We start from the raw sequence: 12,076 nt of genomic DNA on the forward strand, positions 1-12,076 counted from the left end.
CTGTAACACATAGAAAAATAAAATATAGTGTAATTAAAAATATAGTGCTCTTAACTATGTTTTCCTCAATGAAGTCTGATAGCCAGAAGAGTGAATTATATAAATTATTCTCTAAACTCTCTAAAAGAATTCCCATATCTTACTCAAATTTGGATGAAATGGCTACGAACAAGAAATTCGTACCTACCATATATTTTTCCTTTCTTAGTTCTACATCAAGAAACAGAAGGTCTTTCAAAAGAAGGCTATATAGGCACAGCTTAACATCAAAACTGTAATAAGATAAAGGTTAAAAAATTATTAGTACCAATCTGTTTATGCTGTACTAAAGCACCATTGTAAAAATGGAGCAAACAGAAAATGGTTACCTTACCCTCTTGTAAAATAGTCTCTCTTTTAAGTGCCAAATTCTCAGAAAAACAATTTCCTTGGGATAATAGTTCCATCATTTTATTTTATATTGTGTTTTTCATACAAAGTATCCCAAAATTTTGCACAGTGAGAAATAAGGTGTGCTTAAACAACACAGAAGGGCAGAGAGAGAGTGCTATATGGAGAAACGGTTAGAATAAAGCAGAGAGCTCTATTTAAAAAAAAAAAAAAGGAAAAAACAACAACAATTAGCATTTCATTAAGTATTTTTCATCACCAGTTGCACTACAGTAACATTATTTAACCTATGGAGAACACAGTGACATATCATCTTCCTATTTTGCAAATTAGGAACCAGAAGTAAATGTACATATACTGCCTCAAACTACATGCTAATTCGGTGGCAGAAGGAAAATTACAGCTAAGAGCCTCTTTGGTTATTGAGTGAGGCAGTGAATGTGAATAAGGGTTGCAGAACCTGCCACTAAGTATTTATTATTATTAAGGACACACTGTTTAGTTTCAATGGAACTAACTATCCATGGAATAAGATATTGCTCAATAAATATGGCTGGATCAAATCCTAAATAAAAAGGCCATTGGAGAATGTTCTTCAATATGTAGATGAGTTCTTGTATCCCAGGTTTAAAAGTCTGGGTGGTGCTGTGTGATGAAAATAGGAGCAATTAAAGGACTGTGTAGTGGTAAAGGGGGCCCTAAATTGAAGCAGTGCGTTTTTACAAGCACTGCTTCAAGATAGGGCTGACTTAAACCCCCTGTGCCATGCACACACCCTGCTGTGCCTCTCCGGTGGTGGGGAGGGGAGGGTGAGCTGCCAGCAGGTGGGGCGGTCCCTGGGCTGTGTGGGGGAGGGGACTGGTGCTTTCCTCTGCGGCAGTGGCGCCTGTCCCCATGGCACCTGCCCACAGGTGCCTGGCTCAGGTGGTCCTGGGGGCACTGCATCCGTGGAGGGAAGCACCAGGCCCCTGCACAGCTCAGGTAGACAAGCTCCAGCGGGAGGGAGGGGGAAGATCAGGCTTGCCGCTTTTCTTGGGAGGAGCCAGGCTGCCTGCAGGGCTTTCTGCAGAGCTGAGGAGCTGCATGGAGCCCAGTGCTTCGCTCTGCAGATGTAGGGGCAGCAAACTAAAACTCCTCAGAGAATTTTACTTTGCTGTGCCCCAAATCATTTAAGGTGCATTATGCTGTCAAATTTCCTATAGTGGCTGGAATTAATGCGCAATATGCTGCCGAGGCATGCAAACACCAACACCATTAAGCAGTGCAAAAGCATTTAGCCCACTTTAAAGTGTCATGCACACACCCCTCATTTTGTCTACACTTGGCCTAAGATTTTGCAGTATATTGTTTCTTGTCCCCTTTTGTTGTTTTATGGATAGCTTTGTATCAGTGTTTTTAAAACTAATGGAGACAAGCACATTCTTTCCATCAGCATAGTCAGTAACATATACAACAAGAACAAACACAATTTTTTCCAACAAGGATTATTTTAGGGTTGTTAAAAAAAAAAAATAAAAAAAATGGGGCTTATGAGTCTGATCCACTGAAGGACTTAACCACCCCTAATGATTCCAGTGGAAACTGAAGGGGTTTAGAATCCTGCAGAATTGGACTATGAGTGATTAACAACCTTTTCAAATGTAATGCTGTAGCATTAACACGAGACAGGTAAAAAGGGGACTCTTATCACAGTGCTGTTATGGAAGGCTATTGTTGCCTCTATGCTGTTTCCTAGAACTCTATCATAAACCGATTTGCAAGTCACAATAGCACGCGATCTCCTTGGTCTCTAAAAACACTTTTTTTCTAGGGACTGCAGCCCCTAATTTAGATTTTTATATACAGAGTTCCTGCATTTAACAAATGGATTTAAGAACCACGACTTCATTTGTGCCAGTCTTTTAGCAGTTGTTTGGAAAACAAGTAAGTGCAAGTATATATCATGAGTTAGCAAATGACCAAGCTTGAATAAAAGGGTTGTTTGTTTTTTTTGCCCTTTACCTCTCACAAGTCAGGACTTCAGGGAAGCAGGTCACCTTTAGGAAGGTTCGAGCCTGAAATCGGTCATCACTAGTTGCAGAATGTATTGTTGTAGATGAGCTACAGTCCTCTTTGTCTCCTTGACTGAGGGATCCAAGGCTGCTTGAAGTGGAAGCTTCCATTACTTGATTAGGCAGAACAGCCTGCTTTGGATTTTCATGCAAAGATGGATTGGATGATCCATCTGCCAGTGGCTAGAATTAAAAAAGTATATATACAGGTTTAATTAATACAGCGCAGCATTATGATGAGCAGCTAATACATTTGCGTTTGATGCGTTAGCCTTTTGTGCAATACTATAGCTGACACAACTTTACAGAACTTGTGGTCTGTTACTCTGATCAAATTTCTTACATCTTTTGCCTAGAAAATATTTTATCCACCATAAATAATTAATTTATTCTCTTTAATGAATTGATTTCCTTATTAAGGGCCAGCCCCCCCTCACAGTTTTGCATCTGTCATGAAAATCACAAAATTAAGTGACATTTTTAATGAAAAATGTGATTTGCTGTGGAATGCCCCCAGCCAGTGGCCATATCATGGCATTTCATTGCAACAAGATGGCTACTGCAGGGGAAAGCATTCCCCAGACAGCAGCAAAAGCTTAGCACCCTGGGGAAGGGGTTGCAACAGAGATAGCGGGAGAAGAGAGCTTGGAGATTGGGAGGGGAGGGGCTGTTTGGTCCTCCGGGTGAGCAAACTGGGGTGCAAGGGGTTGGGGCAGCCTTGGCCAACAGCTCTGGAACTGGGTAGAGATGGGGATGTTTGCTCCTCTGGGTGGCAAAACTGGGGCGCTGGAGGTTGGGGGAGAGAACACGCATGCTGAGGAGTTAACAGCCCCTCCCCTACCCGGGGCAAGGGCCATCTGCTAAGGCAGCCCCCAGGTACCTCCAACCCCTTCCCACCCAGAGGAGCAAACAGCCCCTCCTGTCCTCATCCCCAAGCTCTCTCATCCCTCTGTCCCTCTTGCAACCCCTTCCCCCCTCCCCTGGGCTACTAGGCTTTTGCTGCTGTCTGAGGAATGCTTTCCCCAGCCTGTAGCAGCCATCAGCAAACTGGAGCAACAAGAGGATCTAGGGGAGGGGAGACACCATGATCTGGGTGCAAAAATGGTGGCCCATGCCATGACTGGGCCACTATATTAGCGAGCTGGGCCTGTCATTTAAACCAGGCCGTAATCATAGTCAATGAAAAATCTCTCATTGACTTGTAAATGCTGTGAATCACTGGGGATTTGGATGGAGTTGAGGGTAGCTGATGCCTCATATAATAATGCCTAAATTTATTTGCTATAAGCAAACAAAAAGTTGCCCTAAAAGGCTTAATATTTTTCCCCGACTTTATGCCAAGTATCTTTGGCATAAAGATACTGTCACTGATTTTTCATAAACCATCTAAATTCTTACCCTGAATTTTTGATTGATTGGATAGATGACTTTTGCCTTTAGTGCAAATGCTGTGATGTTACTAGTCAAAGGTGACTCACTTCCCTGTTTGGAAAGAGAAGAGAAACTAATGTAAGCTTTAATAAGGACAGTAGAGCTGTTAGAGGTTTAGCAGAAGTACCACACCCTCCTTTTGTTTGCCCAGCTCAGGAATTGATCACTGGCTGTCCTTGGATTTATACTCTGGCATGAAGTCTTCTCATAATTCATGCCAGAGTATGACATCCACAGAAGACAGAAAACCATGGTACGTTTTTCTAACTGCTAGTCTAGACGTACATTGCTAGTGCTCAAGAAGGCTGCCTGTACACGTGGTGGTCTGCATTCGCATTGGAACGCTCCAGCATTGCCTCACGGTCACATGTATAAGCCCCTGTGCGTTTAAAATGGCCACTGGGACGCCTTGTTGAATGAGGTTAAAATATGGCATCCTGCTGCCATTTTTATACCCATGGGGGCTTAATACATGTGATGGTGACACGTTTTAATTAGAGTAATTCCTGGAGAGCCACTCTTAATTATAATAACCCTCCTCCCCTCAGAGCATGTGTATAGACAGCCAAAATTATTTCATTCTTGCAAGTTATAATGGACAACAGATAGTTTTCACAACTTATTTTTCTTTTTTTTTCGCTGCCAACAAAGAAGATCCAGTTTGTCTACTGGAGTCTGAAATTACTTCAGTAATAAATATTGCTAATGGAATGTCTCAGGATAGGCTGGGTAGGTATTGCTATGATGCACCTAACTCTAATTTTCAATTTAAATAAAAAGCAACAGATTTAACAAAGCAGGTAATTTTTCAATTATTAAAATAAGAATTGGACTCCCCTTTCCCCCCATGTATGTTCCTAAATCCATCATACAGACAATGTATTCTGTACCTAGGCTAAGTATCTGCTTATGTTCTCTGTTTACTGCCTCATTATGTGCAGAAGCAGTGGGTAATCCATTGTATTTTTGGTGGACTGCAGGCGCTCATTGGGAAGGTGAGCTATAAGCAACAGTAAGATAAAATGTTTTAGGAGCTGTTTATTTTACCTGTTGCTGTGTTTCTTTCATTACTACTAGAACAATCTGTTACCTTGAAATTATTGTGGTTTCCAGTTCAAGGATTTTTCTAGGAAATATCAAAGCACTAATGGACTTAAGAATAAACACTAAAATGAGAAGAGGAAAAACAAAATGGATCACTCATTATCATTCTTTATTATTGCACCTTTTTCATGTCAATTGCATTGACATCCAGAGGTTATTTTGAGCCTCACTAATAAGTGTAAGACTGAGAGCAAGACAGTGATACACTGGCTTATGCTTAGTCCTATTGATTTACATGCCAATACTCCTGGTACTAGCTATTATTATAATGGAGAAGGGCCCAGAGTGGAAATACTCAATTTCTGAAGTTCTATAACTTATCCAAGAGCATTTTTCAACTGTGCTGGTTTGTGAATCAGTGCTTTACTAACAGCTTTTGCTTTTACCAATGGCAATTGGAACAGATTTGGTTTGAGAAAGGGGAAGGAAAATCCCCTTTAAAACAAGGTAGTGTGCTAAACATGCCGGAGAAAATCTCACATATTTGAAACATGATCATACTATAGAAATTACTGTGGTGATTGAGGAATAGATTCTGAAATGTAATGGGGATGCTGTTATGCATAAATTTATGCAAATAAAGAAGTGTCTGCAAAGGGAACACTCCCAAATAGGATCTAATCATTGCTACTGATATATTGGTTCATGACTAAGAACCTTTAACCAATGCTTTTTAGTTTGTCATTATTCCTAGATATGAGAATTCATTGGCTATCGGGACTTTATAGTAGATTTCAAGTGCTGTATTTCTTATAACTACTACTGATTGCAAGCAAGGTCTGTGCTGGTTAAATCCAACTAACGTGCTGCAGATGTTGATAATTTATTCTTTATAGGTAGAATGAGTAGTCTATAAGTAAACTGCATTCATGACTCCTCTTACTGCATCAGTAGCAGACAATTCTGTTTTAAATGAAAGGCAGTGAACTGAGAATATCAAAATATGATTGCTTCTCAAGTATTTTATGGGCTTCGTGACTGTGGGCCAGCTCCTCGCTACTGGACCACAGTAAGCAATATACCAGCTCCTTTTATTGACAGAAGAAGCCCTACACCAGTCTGCCTTGTACTGAGGATGGTCAGAACAGCTGCTAGGCAATACATCCTGGTCTGTCTCTCCCTTCCTCATGGAGCTGCATTAATGCCTGAAAAACAGCCCATTAGGGAGAAAACACAAGAAAAGGGAAAGAGAAGACTTAGCCTGACTCCTGAACATAAACAGCCAAACACTTTGAAGTCTTGATTAGGAGTGAATTATTTTCTTCCTTGTTTAAAGTTGCCTTTTGAGGGAGTTCTTTGGACTCTGAGAGCTGTTCATTCCTTGCCAACAACGCTGGTACCTTAGTATCTCTTGTCTCACTTGACTCCTCCCTGTCTCAACAGCAGTCACTTGCTTGAAGATACTGTTCCCCATAAAAGAAGTCACTGGACCCACAGCTGTCCTTTGATGTGCTTAGTGTTACCCTGTCTCTCTTCATCCACTAAACTGAGTTTCTCTTTGCTGTATTCATACTCAGTTTAGCTTCCTGATTTCCGATCTTCCAGATACTGTCCTGCCAAAGATTTGGTAACGGTTCCTTTGTTTGGACGTGTACCAGATTGCTGTATTAGGGTCCTCTCTAATGGGCTGGTGAAGTCTTCCAGAGCCTGAATAAAATCCAGACATTTGCCCCTGCTGTGGGGTCTCTAGGCAAATATTTTGGGTGCATAGTCTAGCATCCAGTCCCAAGATCTGGACCCATAGACCAAATGTATTGCTTCAGGTTTAGTGTGGACATTTCAGGCTTTCCTGCAGCCTAAATGCACCTTCACCCAGAACTCCAGTTTCACTGACCACTCGGAGATACAGTCTAACTTTTCAGGGGCGTGCAACACGCGTCACGTGTGTATACTCACACACATGCTTAGCACAGGGCTTCTGAACACCGTGAATCTTTAGTCGACAGATAAAGGATAAGAGGATATGGGTCAGTTAGAAAACAACACACATCCTGAATGATTCATAGATTGTTAGGGGCTGGAAGGGACCTTGCAGGATCATGGGGTCCAGCTCCACTGCACTAGACAGGAAAGACAACTGGGGTCTGGTGACCCCAGTGAGGATACATTTCTTCCTTTAGCTTCCCCTTCCCCTAGAGTCCAAGGGAGTCTGTGCTGATGAAGGCAGGCTTCTGCCTCATCAAGCTACTGGTGCTCCCTCACTTTGAACTGGTGAAAGATGGGCTCTGGTCCTCTCACATCCTTCCAACTGTCACTGTCCTCAGACTCCCTTACCCAAGCTTTTAAGTGATAAAAGCCAGCATATAGTTCAGTGTGGTGATACTTAAATGGTAGAGTGTCTAGGTTGATGACCCTTTGCTACCACAGACTGCTGGTCCAACATGGTAAATGGACAAATAGAAACAGCAATGGATGCCACACCTAAACCATACTCTGAAAACTGATACATACACACAATGAACACCCCTCCCTTTCCCCTTCCCTTCCTCAAATAAAACAGAATTCTAAGTAACACACAGAGTCCTAAAATTGTCACTCCTAATATAGCACACACTCACTCACTTTTAGCATACACACATCATATTTTGTTCAGATCACTGCCTTATCCCTCTCTACTGCTTGAGGTTGGGTATATCTGACCTTCAACTGAAGTGAATGCTCATATGCAAATTTACCAAGCCCAATTCATTTACTTGCAAGTAATGTGAATATGTTTCTTGGAAGGTACAGGAGGATGATAGTACAGGAAGAGTGGCTGTATTCCCAACAGCCACTATTCGGAGAAAGATTCCAGTTGACTTGAATTGAAATGTTGCCCGAGTAAAAAATTATGTCATTCAGCCAGATAATGTAAATGAAAGTCATATTTCCAGGTATCAACAGACTGCTAAGATTCTGACACTTACTCCTTTTTCACTTGTCTCCAATTTATTGCAATTTATTTCCAATCTCTTACTACAGCATCTTTATGGGAGCTATTTTTAATATTTTAAGGTCCTGAACCCAAGCCTGATGAACTCGATCTGGACTGGGCCAAAAGTGCATACCAAACAAAATAGACACCTAGAGAAGGAATAAAACCTTACCTCCAGTGCCACTGCCTTCTTTGATTTATGAGCTTCTATTTTCTTCATACTTGGTAAGGGCTCGTTTTCATAAAGATGCCTGTGGACATCAGAGTGGAAATTTTCCAGAAGTCTTTGGGAATCGTCTGCCTGAAATTCCAGGATATGGAAAAAAACAAAACAAAAAACAGCAATGGAAATAATTTAAATCTGCTATATTTACCTGAAGTATCTTACTGTTTATACTGATATAATTATATGTGGCAAATTGCATAGTTTTTATAAACAATTATTTTGGAATAAATTATTGGAAATTTAAAATACAGCATTTTGATGGTTTTTGGAGGGCACAGGGACATCTTAATTAGAGCAGCTCTCAGGAGGTGCCCTAATTAAAACACCTGCAGTGTCTTGTGTATTCCCCACTTTAGTTAAAGCACCTCTGCCGCCATTGTGAAATGTGGGATGCTGAATACACAAGATGCTGCAGCATGCTAGAGAATCTGGTTAATTGAGTCTGCTCTAATCAGAGTGCATGTAAAAGTGCCCTGAGTACCTAGAATAATGAAAGAGACTGACTTGGAAACTTTCTTGCTCCTCTCTGGCGACACTAAACTACTTTGGGTGTGGGGATGGAAAATGGGTTTGTCCATGGGATGATTGCATATGTGCCTCAAGTATTGGGGCTGCTATAATGGGCATGAAAAAAAATTGCTATGTACCATGAATGAGAGCCTGATCTCAGACAGGCTGATGATATCAGCACTGAAGAAATGCCACTAGTATAAAACTGCGCACCTCATCTTCTCCGCAGTATGTGCTTCTGTGAGAACACTAAGCCTTTCTTTCCATCTCTATGCTAGAATCCTATAGAGTGGGTGCTTTCAACCACCAGTTTGTAGGCCAGATCCGGCCTCTGCTGCCAGGTCATCTAGCCTGCAGGGCTTCCCATAGGCCACGGCTTTGTGTGCTAGATTGGGCATGCAGAGCAGCTTGGGGCCTGATTCCACCGTGTGGGGCTGGACAGGGATGATGCGAGGCCCCAGACCCTGGTCCTGGTGTGCAGGGCTGGGTAGGGGTGGTGCAGGGCTCCAGGACCTGATCTTATGCCTAGGATGCCTAAAATAACTTGAGCTCTGGATTGAAGACTATAGCTGGCAACTTTTCTCCTTTGGGCAGTAAAGTGTAACACCTGTCTGAGCAGGGGAAAGAAACTTGTCAGGGGCTGGTCTGAGATTGCAGAACCAACTTTCCCAGGACCTACAGTCCTTCATAAACCTCATGCCACTTCCTGCTCTATATACAAGATGCATTTTTTTGCCTTCTCTAAGAAACCCTTAGCAATTGCTACATTTAAAACAAGCAAACAAACCAAGCCTGACAAAACAAACCACTCTGCTGCATTGCCTCTCCCCTGTGCAGGAGGATGGGAAAACAAACAACAGGTGACAGCTGTTTGTCATGCTGTTTATGTGCTGCTGGGAAGGTAGCGTTATATTCTGGTGATGAATACAGTGTAAAGACTTATACAGCGTGGAAGTAATTTAAATAATCACATTGTTATAGAAACTAGACCACCTCTGTGGTTCAAAGGCTTTCGTGGGACAAAGGAAGGCAAGGAGGGGTCTCTGCAGCTACTACAGACACTCCATAGCTTTCCTGCCTTGACTTCACCTTCCTTGCCTTTCTCAGGAGTGGATTTTACTAGGTGGGGCTAAGGGTCCTACGTGGGGGTTTACCAAGCTCTCTAAGAAATCATGCTTAACCTAGTTTAGGCTCGTTATGGAGCTATGTGGAACTTTAGTATTTGTTGGGTCACACAATACATATTGTGAGTCCTCCTGGCACACTTGCATGGTATATAATCCTTTCTGCTTCTGAATATTTTTGTTTGAGATTTTTATTTTTCTACCGCCACAATTTTGGTGCTCACAGTTGCATATCATCTTCCAAATACAGTATTATCAGTATTTTATAGAATGCTGATTTTGAAGTAAATATGCCTGTAGTAATTTAGTTAATCCAGAATTGATGCATTTTACCATTTTTTAAACTGCTGCAAGTTATAGTACAAACTATGCATGCTATTAGTCCAGGGGTGGGCAATTATTTGGGCCGGATGGCCCTAAGGAGTCTTGGTGAGCTGCTGTAGAATGGGGGTACTGCCCTGGCCCGCATAGGAGGCAGAGCACTGATCCTATCCAGCCATAATCTGCTCCTCTCACACCTCTGAGATAAGCGCCAGTTCCATGGACAGAGACATGCAGGGAAGATATTGCGGCTCTGCCCTACGCCTTGGCCCCGCACTGTCACCAGCCTGTGATCCTGCTCCTGCCCCCTGCTTGTCCTGCTCCGACACCACTTCCTGCTTACCTGCAGCCCCATCCCATCCTCCCAGCCAAGCACACCCTTTCTGCGGAGGTCCCAGCTAGTCTCTATGGAGAATCTGCCCACCTGCCCGCCCTCTCCATCTGATGTCCTTGGTGGTGGGTGCAGAATGGACAGGCCGGGGTGTCCAGGTAGCAGGGCCGGGTCTGGTGATGGCAACACAGGCAGTGGCAACCAGGAGCCGTAGCTGCCGGGACTGCTGGAAAACTGACTCTAGCTGCGCCCCTGCCCTGCTGCATGCCTGGGGGTGGTGGGACAGGCTGCACACACCATGGGCTGGTAGGACTGAGGGACCTGCTACAAGCCAGACAGAATCCTTTAATGGGCCAGATCTGGCCTTCAGGCCATATTTTGCACGCCCCTGTATTTGGCTAAAGGCAAAAGGCTCATGATTTACCATATAGTTAATTGGGTTGAGTCCCAGCTTAGTCAACAGTGTTTTAAGTCACAGTGACCCCACAGATCAGCATTGCTCAATATATGCATGTGCATCTACACATGTACTTTTTTATGGAGTAGACTAATTAGCTCCTCAGTAAAGCATTACTGTCTACACCTGCACCTGTATTAGGGCACAGTAAACTGCTTAGCTCTGCCATAACATAGTATTGTCAGGGATAGTACTACCTTACAGCAGAGTAAGTAACTGCACTGAAATGCACATGCAGACAGTGATGGAGGCTGGCTGGGGCACAAGGGTACTAAGGTGCAGGGGCTTTCTGCTGCCTAGCCACATGGCACTGAATTCTCAGCAACCTTGTGCCCCAGCCAGTCCCTCTGCCAGCAGGCACCACCACCTGGAGCCTGGGGTTGACCTCCAGTGCTCCCTGCCAGTTCGGGGCTGCTCTGCCCCCTCAACTTGCTACTGCCCTGAGTGCACGTGTAGAAGCTGTGCCTGGGAGCAGTTTTTTCTGGCTCAAATGGATCTGGAGCCGTGTCGTGTTAATTGCACCTATAGTTGCACCCATCTGGATACCCCTGCACAAAGGACCCATGTGTTAATTAGCTCCCTACTCATTACTGGAACTTGTCATTAGTCCTAGGATCCTCCAAAATTGTATAGGCAGAACTGTTTAAGGCCCCATTTGGTGATGTTTGCCAGACATTTAAGGCTGGTAAAATAACAGGAATAATTGGAAATGGGAAAGGAAGGCACAGCTCAGCTGTGAGAGTGAAGAGGCAGTTGAAATGTACATAGTGTAGCTCACTATGATTTGAAAGAGTCAGTGCTGAGGGGGGACTGTGCATAGTGGGCACTATGATGTATCTTATTCCAATGGGCTGCACTAACCTACCCTGGCACCAAGGGGAGGGTGTCAGGGCTGGTTCTGGCTTTCCCAGTGCTGGCTTCATACTGCAGCACCTCCAGGCCTGGTGCCAGTTCCCTGCCAAGCGAGCACCTGCCCATTTTTTTTAAGGGCAACACACACGAAAGGTCCCATCAGCATCTCAGCCTTTTTGGCTAAGACCAAATGTAGCATTTCTGGCACCAGGGGGGAGGGTGTTAGGGTTGGCTCTGACCCTCCCGGTGCTGGTCTGGTATTGCAGTACCTCTAAGCCCTGTGCCAGTTCCCTGTGGAAGGAACACCCGCCTATTTTTTTTTTTTTTAAAGGGCCAAACAAAAAAGGTTTGCATCAGCATTTTTG

At 43.5% G+C, this 12,076-nt stretch overlaps 1 protein-coding gene across 3 annotated transcripts in view; it reads right to left on the bottom strand.

Moving 5' to 3' along the window:
* Positions 1-12,076, bottom strand: part of EVC (EvC ciliary complex subunit 1) — a 164,112-nt gene that overhangs the window by 138,535 nt on the left and 13,501 nt on the right. For all 3 annotated transcript variants that reach the window (XM_019526204.1, XM_019526202.1, XM_019526203.1), the window contains exons 2-5: positions 8,063-8,191; positions 3,840-3,923; positions 2,392-2,624; positions 188-272 (exon numbers count right to left, since the gene is read on the bottom strand). In XM_019526204.1, the coding sequence (XP_019381749.1) occupies positions 188-272; positions 2,392-2,624; positions 3,840-3,923; positions 8,063-8,191 (531 nt within the window). The remainder of the gene's footprint in view (positions 1-187; positions 273-2,391; positions 2,625-3,839; positions 3,924-8,062; positions 8,192-12,076) is intronic.

Source organism: Gavialis gangeticus, unplaced genomic scaffold (genome assembly GCF_001723915.1).
Source record: "Gavialis gangeticus isolate Ggan-Ray unplaced genomic scaffold, GavGan_comp1, whole genome shotgun sequence".
NCBI lineage: Eukaryota > Metazoa > Chordata > Crocodylia > Gavialidae > Gavialis > Gavialis gangeticus.